Genomic DNA, 20332 nt, shown 5'->3' with positions numbered 1-20332 from the left:
AGCTTGCGGGAGGCAACCTTTTTGCTGTATCCTTACAAAGCAGAGACAGGGCTCTGGTCAGTTCTTCAGCTTATACGGTCACTAATCCCAATCACATGCCAAGGGCCGCACCTCCAAATACCATCACATTATAGATTAAGGCTTCAACGTATGGATTTGGCACAGGATCGTGAACATTTAATTCATAGTAATGGCTTATGTAAACTAGGAAACTGAAGCTGTCCTGAACTGGACAGAGCCCAAGGAGTAGGGTCCATTGAAAAACTAAGGGCCTGTTGTAGAACACAGACATGATCTTCAAAGGTCTAAGGAGCAGCCTGAAGGACACAAGAATATAAACCAAGACCACAAGAGGCTCAACTCTGTATCACAAGTTCCATCTACACTGCCTTGGCCCAGTACACTTCAGGCTTAGGACAATTAGGGTTAACTAGGTGGTGCATTGGTCGGTGGCCCATTGATTGACCTCAGAGCCCTTCCAGCAAATACTGTGCCTAGAATAGGGATACTGAGGGATAGTTTGGAGAAAGCAGACTTGCTACTGTCAACCCCAGAGATTCAAGACATGCTCCAAATTCTCCATATGTCCAGACAAATAATGTGCCTGCCATCTGGACTTGTATTTACATCCTTCTGGAACCTAATTATTTTTAGGATGGTACATCTTCTGAGGTCAGTGTCCTCCATATTCATTCATTCATTCATTTGGCAAATATTTATTTTACAGACAATCTGGGCTGAGCCTTGGAAGTTCATAGATTCATTAAGCATGACCCGAACCCTCAAGTAACTCACAGTTTAGGTGGAAGATGCCGGCAAGTAAGAAGCAATCAGGGTGCAATATGGTAGGCACTCTGATATAGGGAAGCACAGGGAGAGGATCTACAACTATTAAACACCCGAGAGAGATAATTGCAGGGTTCTGCAGCCCTGCCCTGCCACTGAGCTCCCTCCCCTTTCATCTGCTCATGCCTGCCCTACCCTGGCACTGAGTGGGTGTTGGGCATAGAGAAATGTGACCACGTCCCAGAGGATCGACAGTGGAGGAGACGGAAATGTTAACAAATAGGTGGAGTAAAATGTGGTGACTGCTATAAATAAAGATATGGGAGTAATGGGGAAAGAATGACTCATTCTGGAGGAGGAGGAAAAGACTTCAAGAGGAAGGTGTGAATTCATTAGCTGTCAAATGAAACAGGGTTTCAGTGGGTCTATGCTAAAACCTTTTCCAAAGCCTCAGCGGCCTTAAATTCCAGGACCAGGCGGGTTGGGCTCTCAGCCCCCTCCTCTCGGTGAATGGAGAGAATTGATCTAAATGGTTAAGTACCAGATCCTTTATTTTTAAAACAGGGATGATAATTATGCCCACCTTATGGGGTTGGTTGTTGTGACTAATGATTGAAATAATCCTTATAAAGTTTGGAGGATGCTAGCAATACTTACTCAGTTTTCACCCCTCTGAGTTTCGGTCCTGCCATCTCTCCTCACTTGACCACCCCCATCCTCCCTGCCATCCTCCTCAGTCATTCTGCTGCTGTGATACTGTATGAACAGGTGTGGAGAAGGGCTGCCTCATGCCACTAAGAAAGTACAGGATGCCTGGTGGGGTAATCTCTATTCTTGCCGATGAGAAACAGACACACAGAATAAGACAGAGAAAGAAATTGGGCAGAATTTCTTTAAAATGCCTACAGATGGGCAGATACTTTAAAAAAAAAAAACTTTGATATGCAGTCCTATAGGCCGGCAGACAAATGGACAGAGAAACAGGCATTCGGGCAGATAGACAGGCAAACAACGTGCCATCTTTGTGAGGTTCTCCAGCGCTGTAAGTTGTTTTCCACATGTGGCTGATGGGGGTTAATCTGTGATTATTGTGATTCTCTTTCCAGCTGAGTGTGGGAATTCAGTCACGGGCACTCAGGGTACATTGCTGTCCCCCAACTTTCCTGTGAACTACAATAACAACCATGAATGCATCTACTCCATCCAGACCCAGCCGGGGAAGGGCATTCAGCTGAAAGCCAGGACATTTGAACTGTCTGAAGGAGATGTGCTCAAGGTAAAACTGATAGATTTCATAGAGGATGTGAGTTACGGTATACAAAAGTGTGCTCAGCACCTACTTGTTTCTCTCTGTGTGAATGACCCAAGCTTTCTTCTTCCCTCCTGAGTTCCAGGATATTGTCCTCACTTGTCTGGGAGAAAGTGAGAACTCAAAACAGAACGGTCCGTGAAGGTCTAAGAATGTGACTTTAGAGTCTGCTTAGGACTTGACTGTTCTCAAATACATAGGTGGTAGAGTACGGGTTGACTGCATGATAAATAATAATAATAATAATCATAATAATAATAATAATAAATTAATTTGGAGTGGCCATTGGGTCAGGTTTTTCATCGTGACTCTGACCATCATGCTGGATAGTGAAGAGCTCATAGATTGTGCATGTGTGCGTGTGTATGTGCATGTGCATTTGTGTAGATATGTGTTTGTGGATGTAGATCCTTCATATATACGTTTCCACGTGTGTGTGAATCTGAGTCTATGTGTTTGCTTGGTTCAAGGGACCAGTGTTTGTGCAGACTTGTCTCAGTGTATTTTGTGCATGTGCATCTGGGTATGTCTCGAGGATATGTTTCTGTAGACTAGCAGGGCTGTTTCAGCAGCTCAGTATGCCGTGGTGCTGGCCCATGTGTGGCAGCAGGGTTAAAGAAAGTGGATTTAAAGAAGTGACGGTGCTTGATTATGGATTGTTATGACACTGAGCACACGTACAATTTGTATTTCTTTGTGTGTATGTGATTAATGTGTATCTCCAGTAATGTATGGTGTGTGAGTATGTGTGTAATCAAAGCATGGACTCTGGAGAATTTGTCAAAGAGCTGCCTTATTAAAATGGATTATAAGGAAAACCTCACACAGAGTTGTCCATTTTCATCCAATGCCAAGAAACTTTTTTAGCTTATCCTAATACAGTTTTACTCCCCATAGCCAGAGAAGTCTTGACATTAGAAACAATCAGAGGTCACTACTCTGAAAAATCCAAAGAGCAACCATTAAGTGATCCCCATCCCTTAGGATTCTCTCTGGATATGATGAATGTACTGTGCTTTTTAAGCAGAGATGATATTCTTGACTCATTCTCTAGGGCATGTGTTTGCTGGGGTACGTGAGTGGGTGTGGGTGTGGGTGTGCACATGCATTTGGAGGGTGTTTCTCACTCTAAACTGATTATCCTTGAACCTATGAGGTGACCAGTTGGGACTGGGTATGCCTGAAATAAAATATGTGAAGCAGCCCAGGGGGATCAGGGCCCAGTCACTGGCTTCTTTTTTTTTTTTTTTTTTAATTTTTTTAACATTTATTTATTTTTGAGAGACAGAGAGAGACAGCATGAGCAAAGGAGGGGCAGAGAGAGAGGGAGACACAGAATCTGAAGCAGGCTCCAGGCTCCGAGCTATCAGCACAGAGCCCAACGCAGGGCTTGAACCCACAAACTATGAGATCATGACCTGAGCTGAAGTCAGATGCTTAACTGACCAAGCCACCCAGGCGCCCCCACCCCAGTCACTGGCTTCTTAAGCTCTACTTTGCAACCTCTGAGCTCCCCAGACAGAAAAACAGTGCATCTCCTTTTAAGTGAGCAATATACAAGACTTTATAATTTCCAAGGGCCATGTCTTCAGGCATCCCCCAGACCTCACCTCTCTCCATCCATTTGTTCATCATCAACACCAGATCTTCAGAGGATATAACTGGGGTCAGCAAGGCCAAGGTGATTTCTTCTCTTCAGAGCTGCAGATGGAATTGGTGAAATGCAGAGCCCTTCTTGCATGAAGGTCATTGCCAACCCTGCAGTGAAAAGAATTCTGGAGACATAATTTTCAGGTTTTAAAGGGAATATAGCAGCAGTTCTGTGTGTGTGGCCTGATAGGATCAGCAGAAGGACTCCTTGGCTGCCAGAGGTCACATGGAGTGTGGCGGCTACCTGAGCCTCTTCACCAGGGTGGTCTAAATTCAAAGAAGCACCTAAGACATGGTCAACAGGTGTGCACACCCAATTACCCTGTCCATGTGGTGTCTTAGGATCAGGTGAGCAGCTCAAATGAGAGAAGAGAGACTTTTTGAGGCACTCAGGGTAAGAAGGGAGAGACACAGGCCATAAAACCCAGGTCAGAGGTCAGGGAGGACTTGTATAGGATGCAGGACCCCCGGTGGTCCTGCAGGGTTGTGGAGAGAGGAGGATGAATTCCTGTTTTATTGGGGGATGTTCCCAGTCTTCAGACTTTGTCTTAGAGCCATCTGCCCAGCTGGTCCTGCCACCCAGCCTTCTAATAGTGGGCTCCGCCTTCTTGCCGATGACCTTCTTCCTGCTGTGCCCAGGCCTCCTGAGTGTCCCCCTCAGAAGGCTGGGCAATGGCTCTGACATGGCACAAAGGCCACTCATGGGACCCTGTGCCCCCCATAACTCCTATAGAATGGAACCTGGGGAAGGGAGGGCAAGGCACCAAGGGAGATGGGATGGCTTCGTGTCATCCCTTCCTGCTCTAACTCTTTTCCTCAGATCCTGGTCCTCCTGAGGGAGAACCTGGGACATGAACAGGTACAAAACTGTTTCAGAACTAAAAGAAACCCACAGTTTGGTTTCCCAAATAGTCTCCAGAATGGCCGTGCACCCGTGTCAGCCGTAGCGGCACTGGTGTGCCAGCCTGTGACTCTGGTCGTCCTCGACAGGAACATGTGCAGGAGGAGCCCAGCACACCAGTCAGCTCCAAGAACACCTTGTCCTTGCTGTGCTGGAACTCACCCATCTGCCGGAACACTGGAAAATTCCTCACCCTGAGGCCTTGCCTTTCTCTGCAAAGAAATCCCAGTGCACACCAAGGAACTCCTGACCTGTCACCACCTCCACACCTTATTTATTGCCCAAGATACAATATATCATACATCTGATCAACCTTCCAATCTTTCCATGTAGTCTTGTAATCCTGACCCATGGAGTGACTCTTGACTTGCATTTGTGACCCCTGATCTGTGTCTTACCTTTAATTACCGAAAATCCCTTAAACCACGCCCCTATACATACTTCAGCTTGTCTCCCCTAATTACCCGATTCCTTTTATTTTGGCCCCCACCAAAATTTTGATCTGACCTCAGTAAGATAGGAAGGGCCTCTGAATTGCAATGGTATGGAAAGATACCCTCCAGCTGAAGATGACAAATGAAACACATGTGTATATATGTATATGAAACCATCCTGCACAGGTCCCCACTGAAATGACTAAAAGGATACAAAGGCAGGGGAGAGTGCCCTCACCCATGGAAATTAGGCAAGGGCACATTTCACATGTAGCTTAAAAGAATTTTCGCCAAATGGAATGTCCAAAAAAGAACCCACGTTGAGAAAGGGCCTAATCAAAGTATGCTTCATGTACCTGAAGTGAATCCTGCCCATGGACTCAGTGCCAAAACCCTTAAGGAAATCACATCTAAGTCAGAGCAGCAGAGCCTAGAGCCAAGGACATGCCATGTACTGTTGGCCTGGACCAGATCTCAATACCACTAGCTCTTCCAGAAGTGTGCTAGGTGTGAGAGACCACACAGAGCCACGATTCCCTCTCAGCAGGACGCGCTGGGCTTGACTTGGCTTCTGTCAGCAAGTCAGATAAAGTAGGGCAATGCCGTGGTTGGCGCCTAACAAAAGTGGTCAGGCTCATCAGAAAAGAGGCTGCCACAATCACACATGCATACTTTAGCACCACTAAAGTTTTTCTTTTCTCGCTAATTCCTCCGTTCCCCTTTAGACACCACTGGGCATTTCCATTCTCCTATTTTATTCTCCCTCTGTGATGGTGTGCTAACAAGAAAATTAACGGGATATGTATAAATATTCCAGAGATCAGAAGAAGGGGACCGGTCTGAAGAGTGTGAGCTAATTGCCCCTCTGTAAGCAACAAAGAAGTAAAACTTTAAAAGCTCCTAATTTGTATTCTTAACAGGATTTGAGAGAATATCATATTTATGACACAAAAATAGGCAATAATGAAAACTGAGCAATCCAAGATGAGGAAAGATTAAATCGAGATGAAAAACAGGATCACCCAATTAAAAAATGGAATGGAGGCCAGGAACAAAAATGGTAAAGCACAGAAAAATGAAATCAGTTTGTTATAAATTTAAGAATTTCTCTCAAGTCTCATAAGGAAATTTAAAAGAGGATTCTTTTATGTTAATAAAATGTACAATCAATCCACAGTGAAACTTTATGTGCCAAATAACATAGCACGAATAAATTAAATAAAAACTGCTAGAAAGGTAAAAAACAAAAATAAAGTTAAAGTCAGGGTGGAAGATTTTAATATATCTCTGTTAGTCTCTGACACATCACCTAGATTAAAAATAAATAAGGATCTAGGTAGCTTGGATAATATAACAATAAGTCCAAAGAAAGTAGGAGAGAGAGACTTCTTAAAGTCCAAAATGACAGAATAAATACAGCTAAACATACAGGAGCAATTGTCAGCAAAACCAACTGGTTCCTTGAAAAATAACTAATAAGAGACACAAACCTTGCAGGACTGATCAAAGAATAAAGAAGCCACAGGTACAGAATTTTAGGAACAGAAAAAGGAACACAGTCACAGATGAGGTAGAGATTATGAAACAATCAGAAAATATTTAGGAACAACCCTAAGCTAAGAAATCTGAAAGCTCAGGTAAAATGGGAAATATTGACAGATAAAAAGTACTAATATCAAGAAAAAATAAGGGTGCCTGGGTGTCTCAGCTGGTTAAGCCCCTGACTCTTGATTTTGGTTCAGGTTATGATCTCACGGTTTGTGAGTTCTTCATGAGTTCGAGCCCCACCTCAGCCTCTGCACTTGTGTGGAGGTTGCTTGGGATTCTCTCTCTCCATCTCCCCATCTGCCCCTCCCCTGCTGTCACACTCAAAATAAATAAATGAACTTAAAAAAGAAAAAATAAAAACCTGAATAAACCAATAATTACTTAAAAAACTGGGCCCTCGGGCACCTGGGTGGCTCAATCAGTTAAGTGTCCGACTTCGGCTAAGGTCATGATCTCACAGTTCATGGGTTCGAGCCCCGCATTGGGCTCTGTGCTGACAGTTCAGAGCCTGGAGCCTGCTTCGGATTCTATCTCCATCTCTCTCTGTCCCTCCCTGCCCCCATGCACTGTCTGTCTGTCTGTCTGTCTGTCTGTCTCTCTCTCTCCCTCTCTCTCAAATATAAATAAAACATTAAAAAGAATAAAACTGGATCCTGCCCATATCCTGTCTCACAGGCCCCAGGCATAGACTATTTTGCAGGTAAACTGACAAAAGTTCAAGGAATAACTAATCCTGCAATAATCAGACTGACTCAGAAAACAGAAAAATTAGCATCCATATCCTAATTCATTTTATTTAAATGAGCCAAGTAGAAATATTGATAGCAAACTGAGTGAGGGCCATAGAAGAACAAACTATTGGACTAGTCACTTATCATAGATCTAAACACCCTACGTACATACAATGTCATATTGAATCTAGCTGTGTCTGAAAGTAAAAATGACCAAGTGGGATTGATTCCAGGAATGTGAGGATGTGTCAATATTAGAAAAGCTCATGATATTATGTACTAGACAAACCCTATGAAATTGCTGTCTTCGTAGGTCAAAACCAGTCACATATTGGCAACTTCATGTGATTCAACCTAATATCCTAAACAGATTAGAAGGCAAAAGTATGTGATCCTGCCAGTCACCTCAAAACATCACATGATGAAATTCAGTATTCATTCATGATTCTTAAAAAATACCTCAAAACTATGAAGAAAGCTTTATTAATCTGATAAAAAGTTCCTACCGACACCTATGGCAAACATTTTTCTTAATGACAAAACTTCCTAAGGATTTCCAGTGAAGTCAGGAGCAAGACATGAGCTCTGTTATCACCACTAGTATTCAACATTTTGCTGCAGATCGAAACCACTACAATCAGATCAGAGAAAGAACAAAGAAACTATACAAATTAGAAAAGAATATATAAAATTATCTCTCTTCTATTTAGAAAATATGAAAGACTCAATGGATAAAACATCAGAACCAATAAGACAATTGAGCAAAGTGGCTGAAAACATAAACTAAACTAAACATAAACTAAAATATAATCAGAAAAAAAAGAGCTCATTCCTAATGGAAGCAAAAACTATAAAACACCTAGGAATAAGCCTAAAAGATGTGCATCATCTTTACTGAGAAAATTATAAGACTTTATTTGGAAGGACATACAATTGAAATAAATGCAAGGAGGTTTCACACTCGTGGATGAACAAAGGATATGGACAAGCAATTCACATAAGAGGAAAGTGGAATTATGGGTAAACACATGAAAAGATCCTCACCCTCAGGGATAATCAAAGACATACAAATTGAAATAAGATAGCGTTTCACACCCATCAAAATGGAAAAAATTATAATGCCTGAAAATACCAAGTGTTGGCGAAGATACAAAGCAATGAAAGCTGTCATACGATGTCAGAGGGATTAAATTTGTATTACTCTTTGGAGAGCAATCTGGCAATATCTAACAAAGCTGAAAATGTGCCTTCCCAGCAACCAGCATCTCCATTCTAGGCGTATGCCCTAGAGAAACTTGAGCACGTGTGCAGGCAGGCATACAGTAGTGTCCCTAGGAGTGTCCACATTGTTTGTAACTGTATGTACAAAGCTGCCCACGTAGTGTGGTTATGTTTAAGCCAGCCATCTTGCTGAGTTGTCATATTAGATGTAATGGTATGGGTCCCTGAAAATATTAAGTGGTACATTTTAATTATCTGCAATTTTTATTTGTCAGTTATACCACAACAAAGGTGAAGAAAATAAAAACATCTACTCGAGAAAGAAAAGGGAAAGGTTAGGTATAGTGGATGTGTATGGGTTCTCTCTTGATTACTCGGAGACAAATCCATCACCTGTATATGATGATGAACTGGACCATCAAAGCATTCTTATAAACAAACAATATTCTGTTAGAGAATAAATGTATACAAAGGCCCAGATGTATCCCAATTGTAATAAAAAGTATAAAAACACCCAAAAATAAGTACAGAATTTTACTGAGAGACATACAAAACAACTTGATTAAATGAAGCCAGATGCCATGTATATGGATAGGAAGATTCAATATCATATAGATGGACTTTTTCTCTTATTAATCCATACATTTTATTTTAATCAGTCAGAATTACACACATTGGGGAGTTTTGGAGGATGGAGCTGGAGCTCTTTTTTTTTTTTTTTTAATTTAAGAAAGCTCATCTTGAGTTTATCGAGAAGAATAAACATGGGAGAATAATTTTTTAAGTTAAAAAAAGACGAGAAAGGACTTGCCCTACTAAATATTTGAGTATCTTATAAAACTATGGTAACTGAAACAGTATGGGTCATGAACAGGAAAAGACAAATAGGTAGCGTAGTAGAAATAGAAGAGAACAGAAAGTTGACAGACAAAGCCAAATTTATACAACAGTCTATGTGACAAAGGTAGATTTAAAATTGGTGGTGGATGTAATATTTATAGTGTTGGGTTAAATGGCTTATCAACCAAGGAGAAAAAGTAGAATCTTATCTCCTATTTTATGCCAAAATAAATTCCAGGTGGATTTGAGGACAAGAGTACTAGAAGAAAACATTGGTTTATTTATTTATCATACATTTATTGAATGCCTCTTCCATGCCAGGCCACACATTCCGGACAATGATGTGTGAATAAGGATAGTATGGGTTGGTTTAATTGTATGATAGAAAGTCCTACAGTTATTTAAATGCTGTTGGGGAAAAATATGTAATGATTCAAAAAGTATGCACATTATATTAAGTGGAAGAGTAGGTTACCATATAGTATCTATAGTTTGATCTTGTTTTTATTGAAAATTAAGGAAATAAGTATATATAAGGAAAGGCATGCATAGAACAAAGCATAGAAAGATCATCTCCAAAATGTTGTGAGTGTTATCTTCTGTGTGTTCTTCTGTTTTATAAGTTTTCTGCAATGAATATTTTATCATAATGACACATTATGAACATTTTTGTCCTTAATGAGTTAGAATGAATTGTGCTTAGAAATTAAGGAAATAATCCTGTTCCCATTACACTTTTATTAATTAACAACAATTTCTTAATATCATCATATATCCAGTGAATATTCAAGTTTCCAATTATCTCATAAATGTCCTAATATTTTTTCTTAATTTACAGTTTATTTGAATCAGGATCCAAATAAGGCCCAGACATTGGATTGGTTGTCTCATATGGTTTTTAATCAATGGCTTTCTGCCTCCATCTTTTTTTTTTCCTCCATCCCTTGTAATTTATTTGTTGAGGAGGTCAGGTAATTTTTCCAGTGGGACTTTTCATATTCTAGGTTTGCTGAACATATTCCTAGAGTATCATTTCATATATTCCTGCGTCCTCTGTACTTCCTATAAGTTAGAAATTGGATCCAGTGACTTGATGTGACTCAGGTTTGATTTTTTTTTTTTTTAGCAAAATGACTCCATAAGTAAGTAGTAGTGTTCATGATATCTGCTTGTTTCTGTTACTGTGATGTTAGCAAGTATTGATGATCAATGCCTTGATCAATTAATTCCAGTATGTTTTAGTGGGTAAAAATATTTTTAACAGCTTGGGTGCTGCAGTGAGCACTGGTGAACTGGTGTCATCTCTATGTCTGTTGGAACTCCAGAATTCTCTCAATCTATCAGTGGTGCTGTACAAGGAATCTGGAAACAGACTTGAGGCTCCCAGGGGCCTAAACAAATCTCTGTAATATACAGCACTGTTCGCTTAAAGGATGGCTTCTTTTAGAAAGCTTTGCTTCATAAATAGTAGAATGGAAATATTGTTCCAATTTGCTGGCAGCTGGCACCACATCCGGTGCCAGGCGCAAATATTCATCACCCACCCATAGATCCCATCTTTGATATTTACCAAAGCACTAGGGGGGTCCTTCACTCAATCACAACTTCTGTTGTTATTTGTACAATTATCTGGAAAGGAGCAGCAACCTCAGAACCTGGGGAGCCAGTTCATTATTCTGATGACTGTTGTCTTTGCTGGTGCTCAGAAGTTCAGGGGACAGATGGGAGTGAGGGAAGCCAGATGCCTGCGCGATTCCACCCATGGCAAGCCCAGCAGGCCCTCGCTGGAGCCCTCATTTTAGGAGGGAAGGGGCAGAGGCTGAGCTTGGGGAAAGGAAAGGCACCGTGACACACTGGTCATTTTAATTCCATGCTGCTTCATCCCAGGGGCCATGTCTAGGAGAGTAGTCAAGACAGGCCACTGCCACGGTGGGGTGGGGTCAGGCGGGAGGACTGCTATCTCATCTGGAAGGACAGGATTATTTAGCAATGCAGAGATGTCGGGTGCTTCCAGTGTGCCTGTGTGCAGAAACAGATGGCTTGGGCCTTCAGGCAGCCCCCTCCTTGCCTCCCCAGGCTGCTGAAGAGTAAGCTGGTGCCATATGGGGTTTGGAGGGACAAAGCAGAGCTCCACTGGAAAGGTTAGAACAGCTACCGGTTCCTACAGACCAGATTCGCACTGAGATGGGCTGGGCACAGAACTGGCACCTAGGAGAGACAAGAGGGGCTGATCACTCACCCTGTTACTGGCTCACTGTGCCGTCTACCTTGCATCTGATGCCTCACTGCCCCTCTAACAGACATCGTTGGTGCTAAACTCTGGGGATATAGGCCGTGGGATGAGAAACTGTTGTTCAAAATAAGGCCATGCTGACATCAGGTCGGGGTCTCTCCTACATCCAGGTCTATGACGGCAACAACAAGTCCGCCCGTTTGCTGGGGGTGTTCAGCCATTCTGAGATGATGGGGGTGACTTTGAACAGCACGTCTAGTAGTCTGTGGCTTGACTTCATCACCGATGCCGAGAACACCAGCAAGGGCTTTGAGCTGCAATTCTCCAGTAAGTCTCTGTTGCATCAGAGGGGACGATGAAATCAGGCTTTCCCTAGTTCCGCAGATGGGGAGGTCTGTCGCTGGGGCATCACCATCATTTTGCAGGTTTGGTTTTCTCTGGCGCACACTTAGTGGACTGTTTCCTCTAAGACATTGTGCCTGTGCTTTGAGTAAGCTGCCCCTTGGCATACAGCTCTAAGGTTTAACTCTGTGGTTAACTGAGGGTCACAGCATACCTGTTACTGACTAATACTTGAAAAATATGAACGCCAAGGCTTTTAACTAAAGCAACCAAACCAAGCCTTTCCTAATCGTGGCATTTATAAAATGAGGTTCAGCTGCAGCCAGATGTAAAAAGTGTGAACGTTAATGTACAATTATGTTATTTTTCACTACTCCCTAAAGAGTTGAATCTTGCTTCTTTCCCTTTTGCATGATTTTTGCTTTGTCTTTTACTCCCAGAGTGTCAAAGACAGAAAGCCCCCAGGTTTGTATGCAGGCCCGTAGTACTTGGGATTACATCCCCACACTTTGGCTTCACAGCCATTGTATGAATTTATTTGAGCTCCTGGACCTTCCCAGTAGATACAAAGAAATGTGCTTTTAGGGATTATTTTAAAATCCAATGATTGGGGCGCCTGGGTGGCGCAGTCGGTTAAGCGTCCGACTTCAGCCAGGTCACGGTCTCGCGGTCCATGAGTTCGAGCCCCGCGTCAGGCTCTGGGCTGATGGCTCGGAGCCTGGAGCCTGTTTCCGATTCTGTGTCTCCCTCTCTCTCTGCCCCTCCCCCGTTCATGCTCTGTCTCTCTCTGTCCCAAAAATAAATAAAAACATTGAAAAAAAAATCCAATGATTATCCATTAGCTGATAATGGATGAACACAATGTGATAGATCTGTCCATACAATGGAATGTTACTTAACTGTTACAAAGGAATAAAGCACTGGTCCATGCTACACCATGGATGAGCCTTGAAAACCAAGTGAAAGCAGCCAGTCACAGAAGGCTGCATGTTATATGGACTGTTTATAGGAACTGTCCAGAACAGGCAAATCCATAGAGATGGAAAGGAAATCGATGGTTGCCGAGGACTAAGAAAGTTGGGGGGCAGAAATGTGGACAGGGCTCCTCCAGAAGCGATGAAAACTCCGCAAGTGGATTGTGATGAGAGTTACACAACCCTGAGAATATACTAAAAGACTGAACACTTCAGATGGGCGAATGTTCAGTATGTGAATTATATCTCAATAAAGCTGCTAGGAAAAAAAAAACAAAACAAAACTCAGTGAGTCCACTCAAGATTCCTCTCGCCTGGGCTTTAGGCCATCTGGCATAGGGGTCTATGCCTGTTACAGCAGGCACATCAGTGGAAGAGAATTTAAAATAGAGTCACATGCGAATTCCATCTCTGTCATCTGAGAATGTGTGACTTTGGCACCACTTATTGAACCAGGTCATGTTCTCAGTTGTAAAATGCAGATACTTATACCTCCCTGTAAGACTCCTGTGGGTAACAAATGAGAGCCAGCACAAGTAAATTGCCAAATAGTAGGCGCTTTGTAGAAACGCTCTGCGTAAGCCTTCTCTAGCCTCTCTCAATAAAGCGTATTTAAGCAGGACATAATTGAACTTTGAAATATGCATTTGAAGGGACGTTTCCATATTACACTATCCCATCAGAATGTCTCAGTGAGCAAGATGGAAAGAGCAGCCTTGCTAACAAAATGCTCTGGGGGTCAAACAAAGGAAATAGGAAACCCAGACCTTATGTCTGAAAACTATTATAAAGGCTGTCCTGGGAGAAATAACTGAAACCATTCACGTGCGGGGGCAGGTGTAGCATCACCTCTGCTGAGCACAGCTGTGTGGTGGCCCCAGAGCAGTGAGACTGCCAGAGGCCAGAGGCACGTGCCTGGTGGCTTCCTTGAGGACGCAGGCTTCAAATTGAGGGAAGGAAGGGAATGTGGTTTCTGCCACGCCGGGTCTTGCTTACCCCATCTCTCCTCTCGTCGGCAGGTTTTGAACTCATCAAGTGTGAGGATCCAGGAACCCCGCAATTTGGCTACAAGGTTCATGATGGAGGCCATTTTGCGGGAAGCTCTGTGTCCTTCAGCTGTGACCCTGGATACAGCCTGCGGGGCAGTGAGGAGCTGCTGTGTCTGAGTGGGGAGCGCAGGACCTGGGACCGACCTCTCCCCACCTGTGTCGGTAGGAGGCCTCTTGCTCTTTAAGTGACCCCTCGGGTCCCCTCCCAACCCCATGCTCCCAGCTCTGGTCTCATGAAAGCTGTCCCGTCGGACCCCACACTCCAGCACTTTGGGACTGCCTAACTGGACTGAATCCTCCTGTTCACGGGAGTCCTCGCTTACCCTGCCCCCACTTCTCTGCTCCCTCACTTTCACACCTCATTACACCCGTGTTGCAGCAGCTCAGTCAGGCGGGTGGCAAGCCACCATTGTCACACATTTAGCCAAGTGGGACCACAGCCAAGCCATGCCCTCAGAATTGTAATGCTGGCAACAGAGGAAAGTTGGGAGAGTCAGTTAAGAAGAGGTGGAGCTTTTGCCGGAGTTCCCAGGGTTCTTGCAACACTCAGACTCAAACGAGTCTCTGACTCACTCTGGGCCTCAGTTTCCCCATAGGCAAAATGGGGTTTATGCTCCCTTTCTTGGAGAAAGTTGGAAGAAAGAGTAAGAAAATGAGCTAGCACCTACCTCATTCTTGAGGAAGTATATAATAACGAACCAGCACTTTCTTAAGCCTCTGGTGCTTCCAGAATGTCAGCAGAGGCTCCCTCTAAGCTTTCTTCATGTGTCATAAGATGAGAGCAGTCTGGTCCAGGGCAGAAGTATGAAGTAGGCAGAACCTATCGTTCGGTCCATCTGGCCTTTTCATTTCTCACTACCTACCTCACTGCACCTGTTCTCCTCCCTGCTGAACAAGATTCCCACCCCACTGCTTTGTCCTGCTTCCCCACCCCCAAACACCAGGCCTCTCCCCCATCCCCTTCCCCTTGTGCCACAACCTCGGCATGTCTGTGCAGTGCTGGTCAATCCTATAAGAACAAGACATCCACTGGGAAAACACTTAAGTCCGTACCAAGAGCCACACACCAGAATTGGTGCAGCTATATGTTTGGGTATGTGCAGAGGCAGAGAAGTAAACAAAGAAAGAATAAAGTATTTTTCCCTACCCTTGGGAAGCCCATAGCCTAGCAAGGCAAATAGACACATAAACAGATAATTATAATACAAGATAAGCACTGTGCAAAGAGTTAGGGCAAAGTGTTGAGGAGATACAAGGAAGTTTTGCACAGACTCAAAAGGATGGGTAAGAATTCACCAGCAGGAGGAGGGTGGGGTGAGGGTTGGGCTTCTGGCCTAGCATGTGTGAGTGCTGAGGGTTTGAACCAGCGTGGTGACAACGGTAATGGCCAATATTTTTCCCCCTAGACAGCTTCATTTTAACAAGATTTCAGCACTGTTGTACAACAGAGGGTCTAAAAGAGAAGATGTTAAGCCTGACAGTGGACAGACCAGCATGGCGACCTCTAAATAGCCTCTCCCTTTGCCCTCTAAGGTTGACCCAGTCTGCAGTCATGCCCCATCCCTTTCTCCCTGCATCCTGTTTTTGTCCCCTTCTTTCCTTCATGTGCCAGGTCCTATGCTGGGCACTAGGAACTCTGAGGAGGGCAGATCCCCGGCCAGCGATGGGGGGACATATGCATAAATGGATGACAGTATGATGCCACAGGCAAGCTAGAGCAGGCGAAATGCGAAAGGAGATGATTCACGTTACAAGACAGTTGCTTTGCAGAAAGGATTCACTGTAAGGTTCTTTTGAATATCAGATGTGCTGCTGGGGCTGAACTTAGTGGATCCACTCAAGCAGTGCTGGGAAGAGTACTTAAACTTTGAATCTCGGAGGTTTTCCCCACGGAGACTCCCTCAGGCCCCACACAGAGGAGTGAGGCTATGTATTTGGGGTTGTGGGTGTCTATGTTTACACACGTCATGTTGTGGTGGACTTTATCACGGTCTAGCAGAAATGACCACTGTAGTTTAAGACATCGCAGAGGCTTTCTTTGTCGATGAGTGGATGCTACAGCCCACATGAGGCAGCCAAGCCTCTAAGGATGGGAAGAAGGGTGACAACCAGAAAGAGTAGAGTCTCATGGTCTTGTCAATGAATCTGCAGCACGCTGGCCTCTTGGCTCCTCCCAGATGTTGCGTCCGTGAGGAAGAGCCCCCACTGCTGCTGCCTCCAAACACAGGAAGGGCTTCTCCATCTGGAATATGGAAGGAAGCTCTAGCCAAGGGCATGGATAAGGTCCTGCCACCTCTCCACTACCTCCCCCGTTTGTGGGGCCAGACAGTCTTCCTCCCCACACCCACTTGCCAATGGGGCCTCTTGCCCACACCCACTCCCCAGTGGGGCCCATTCAGCCCTGCGTCCTTCAAGCACTTCCCGTCCCAACAGCACATGGGGGGGGGGGGGGGCGGGAGGGGACTCACAGCAAGGCACGTGCAAAGGATCCAGTCTCGTGAGCAGGCTTACTGGCAGAGCGCCTCCTCCCTGACCATGCCATAGTGGCCCCGAGTGAAGCCAAGGGGCCCATGAAATACTTAATGAAGGTGAAGGCCAGTCTTCTATCTGCAGCCTGGGTCCCATCTTCTCCTGTTTCTTCTAGGATTTTGCATAGTCACTCATTCCCTTTCCTAAAACACTCTTGGAATAATTCTCTTCACTGTCACTCATGCTCCCTTGACTCTGACCCTTGTAGTAATTTTCCTGGAAAGCAGTAAGCGTCCTCATTCATTTGATCATCCATGGATCTCTCCATTCAGTAAACACTTACTAAAACATCTGTAACATGCCAGGCACTATAGCGGCACTGGACGCACAAATACAAGTAAGGCAAGGTCCCTGCTGCCAAGGCGTTTGGTCTTGTGAAGGAGACAGATGTGACTGTAACATGGTTGTGATTTTTAAAAATCTGCTCCTGTTAAAATGGAGACACAAAGGAGGACAGTGGCAACTGTACTTGGGAGGGGACAGGTCACAAAGGTCCCCCGAGAAAGATGTTTTCACATTGTCAGTCCACATGAAGGCGTGAAGAAGCCTCATTGTCCTGGCTCCTAGTGTTCATGAGGCTTGGCTAGACCAAGGGGTGTTGGGAGGGGCCCAAGAAGCCAAAAGGAGCCCCTCTGGGGCTTGGACTTCATTCTGGGAAGGAAGGTTTGAAGCAAGCAGTGACCCAGTCAGTTTGCATTCTAGAAAGGTCCCTCAGGTGGCACTGCTGGGGGTGGGCAACTGTGCCACCCAGAAATGGCCAGAGCCTCGGCCAGGACTCTAGCAACAAGGCCGAGGGAGGTCCATGTGACGAACACCCCAGGGGTTCAGGGGCTGGGTCTCGGAGGCAGATCAGATGTGGGGAGGAAGAAGGCCAGAGGACCACCAGCTTCTGACCTGGGGGACTAGGTGCTCCGACGGGGAGTGTAGACCTGATCCCCTGAGTCCAGCTCTACCCTTCATGCCCCAAAGACTGTCACCAGAGTATACTTCCTAGTGTGTGAAGTTCACTGGCGTGTAAGGTGACTGGTTCTTCCCCCGGAGAGTCCCCAGCCTCATGCACGGCGTCCTTGGATGTCTGACGCTTGACCAGCTCTGCAGCCTTGTCTCCCCTGTCGTCCCCTGTCCCCTCAGCCTGCCACACCATGGCCCACCTCCACGACGTTTGCCCTTTCTCTTTTCCATCTGCAGCATCCTCTCCCTGATGTTCCTCCCCCTGCCCACTCCACCCCTGCTCCTCCTCACGATTCCTCCTGCCCCAAGCTAGGGGAAGTAGCCCCCTCTCCTCTGAGCTGTCATCTGCCACAAATGCACCTCTGTTGGGGCACACGGTGGCTGTCTCCTCCTCTAGACCATTGGCCCTTGGGACGCTTGTTTTCCTCTGTGCTCCTGGCACCCCACGCAGCCCCATTGCTGGCAAGGCACAGGTTCAAGTGTATGCATCATCGAGGAGGCTTTAAGGAGTTTGGCCGCAGAGTAAGCTGTCAGCCCTCCACCCAAGGACCTTTTTTTAAATGGCTCTATTGAGATGTAATTCACATACCATATACTTGAAGCCCAATGCTTTTTATCTATTCACAGGGTTCTGCACCCATCACCACCATCTGATTTTTGAACATTTTGTCCACCCGGGAGAAGCCCTGTACCCATCAGCAGTCACTGCCCCCTGCACACTCCCCCCAGGCCCAGGCAACCACCAGCATACTTTCTGTCTCTATAGATTTTTCTGTTCTAGACATTTTATATAATCAGAATCACACAACATGTGGCCTTTTGAGCCTGGCTTCTGTCACGTAGCACATGTTTTCAAAGTCCATCCATGTTGTAGCAGGTATCGATCCTTCATTCTTTTTTTTATGATCAAATAATATTCCACCATATGGATGACACCGTATTTGTGTATCCGTCCGTCAGCTGATGGACATTTAGGCTGTTTCCATCTTTTAGCTATTATAAATAATGCTGCTGTGCACATTTTTGTGTGAATGTATGTTTTCATTTCTCTTGCATCTATGCTTGGTAGTGGGATTGCAGGGTCATATGGTGACTACACTCAACATTTTGAGAAACTAGGAAACCGCTTCCCAAAGCAGCTGCACCATGTTGCAGCTGCACCAGCAATGCGCGAGGGTTCCAATTCCTCCACATCCTCACCGACACTTTTTCGTGTCTGACCTTTCGATTACAGCCATCCTTGTGGATGTGAGGTGCTATAGCTCATTGTGGTTTTCATCTGCATTTCCCTGATGACTAGTGACGTTGACCATCTCTTCCTGGGCTTCCTGGCAGTGTGCACACCTTCTTCAAAGAAATGTCTGTTCAGACGTTTTGCCCATTGTTTGGGCTGTTTTTCTTCTCATCGCTAAGTTGTAAGGGTTCTTTGTAGATTGTGGATATAAATCGCATCCAGGGACCTTTCTGTATGCTGTGCTCAGTCACCTGTAGGGCACAAGAGGGACTTGGGCACACTGACAAGAGGAGCCACTGAGTCACTGCTGGCAGTGCAGGCCACCCTATAAAGCTCACTTTTTTGGGATTTCTTTCAGCTGAGTGTGGAGGGACAGTGAAAGGAGAGGTGTCGGGCCAGGTGCTGTCACCCGGGTATCCGGCTCCCTATGAACACAATCTCAACTGCATCTGGACCATCGAGGCTGATGCTGGTTGCACCATCGGGTAAGTGTCTAGGCTGGTGAACTAACCCCTGCCTATGGCTCAGGGCGGTCCTCACCAGCATCATCACCAGGCCACTCAGCTAGTAGCTGGGCCTGCCCCAGAGGCCCTTGCGATCAGTGGTGGTTGCCGTGCCCCCAGGCTTAGGCTGAGGCCTATGGAAAACCTGGAAAGACCAGTCTCAGCCTCCCAGGACTGCGGTTCAAGTTCAGACAACTCTCTGGCCTCGATGGCACAGTTCCAGCAGAGTAGCTCAGGGCAGAGCTGGAGGTCATACAAACCCCAGCGTGAATCCCAACCCTGCCACTTGCTGTTTGCAGGACTTTGGGCACAGCCTTTATTCCCTCTGGGTCCCGCTATCTCCTGTGCTGTATCGCTTACAGTAGCAGAGCGTCAGGATAAGGCACTTAAAGGAGACAGCACATGCAGTGCACCCAGCATAGTCCTTGGAACATACTAAATATTTAATAACACTTCTGTGGTTACTTCTCAGACAGTAGTGTCGGCGCAGAGCTGTGTGCTCCCAGATTGCTTGCTGTTCTCGGTCTGCGTTTCCTCATCTGTAAAATCAGGACAAAAATGCTGGTGTTTTAGGGTTGTAGAGGGAGTCATTACAAAAGCCCAGCACAGTGTCTGGTAGTTCATATGTACGCCCTCAGAATAGAACTTCCTTTCCATACAAGCATCTGACCAGCAGGAGTTACTCCTGGGAGTTCCAAAGAATCAGAGAAGAAAGGAACGTCACCATTTACACAGCACGGGACCTGGCACATATATTGTCTTATCAATTCTCCACAATAGCCCTGTTAGTACTGATGGTAAGTCCTAATAATGAATGGACATAGTTCTCATTCACATTTTATAAACAAGAACACTGAGATCCCAAGAGAATGCACAGTGACTCAGAAAGCTGGGATGTGAACCTGGGTTTTTCCGAATCTTTACACTATTCACACTGCTGACCCAGCTGGGCCTTAAGCTATGGTTCAGATGAGCTGTGTGGAGAGGAGCTGGTTAGGGGTGCAGGATGAGCAGAGGTCTGGAAGGAGGACTGACAAGACAGCTGGCTGGAGAGGGGGAAGCATGTGGACAAGGAATAGAGCGTGGAGAGGGTTGGA

General features: G+C 45.3%; 1 protein-coding gene and 1 long non-coding RNA gene across 11 annotated transcripts in view; one reads left to right on the top strand and one right to left on the bottom strand.

The window, feature by feature from the left end:
- Window positions 1-20332, top strand: part of CSMD2 (CUB and Sushi multiple domains 2) — a 610060-nt gene that overhangs the window by 409576 nt on the left and 180152 nt on the right. For all 10 annotated transcript variants that reach the window (XM_045476609.1, XM_045476606.1, XM_045476605.1 and 7 more), the window contains 4 exons: window positions 1893-2062; window positions 11824-11980; window positions 13989-14180; window positions 19091-19217. In XM_045476609.1, the coding sequence (XP_045332565.1) occupies window positions 1893-2062; window positions 11824-11980; window positions 13989-14180; window positions 19091-19217 (646 nt within the window). The remainder of the gene's footprint in view (window positions 1-1892; window positions 2063-11823; window positions 11981-13988; window positions 14181-19090; window positions 19218-20332) is intronic.
- LOC123597572 lies at window positions 10311-14078 on the bottom strand. Its single transcript, XR_006712165.1, has 2 exons — window positions 13966-14078; window positions 10311-11628 (listed from the first exon to the last, which is right to left on the bottom strand). It is a non-coding gene; the product is annotated as an uncharacterized LOC123597572 (long non-coding RNA).

This window comes from Leopardus geoffroyi, chromosome C1 (genome assembly GCF_018350155.1).
Source record: "Leopardus geoffroyi isolate Oge1 chromosome C1, O.geoffroyi_Oge1_pat1.0, whole genome shotgun sequence".
Lineage (NCBI taxonomy): Eukaryota > Metazoa > Chordata > Mammalia > Carnivora > Felidae > Leopardus > Leopardus geoffroyi.
The sequence above is the reverse complement of the archived record's forward strand: the minus strand, read 5'-3'. Positions and strand labels throughout refer to the sequence as shown.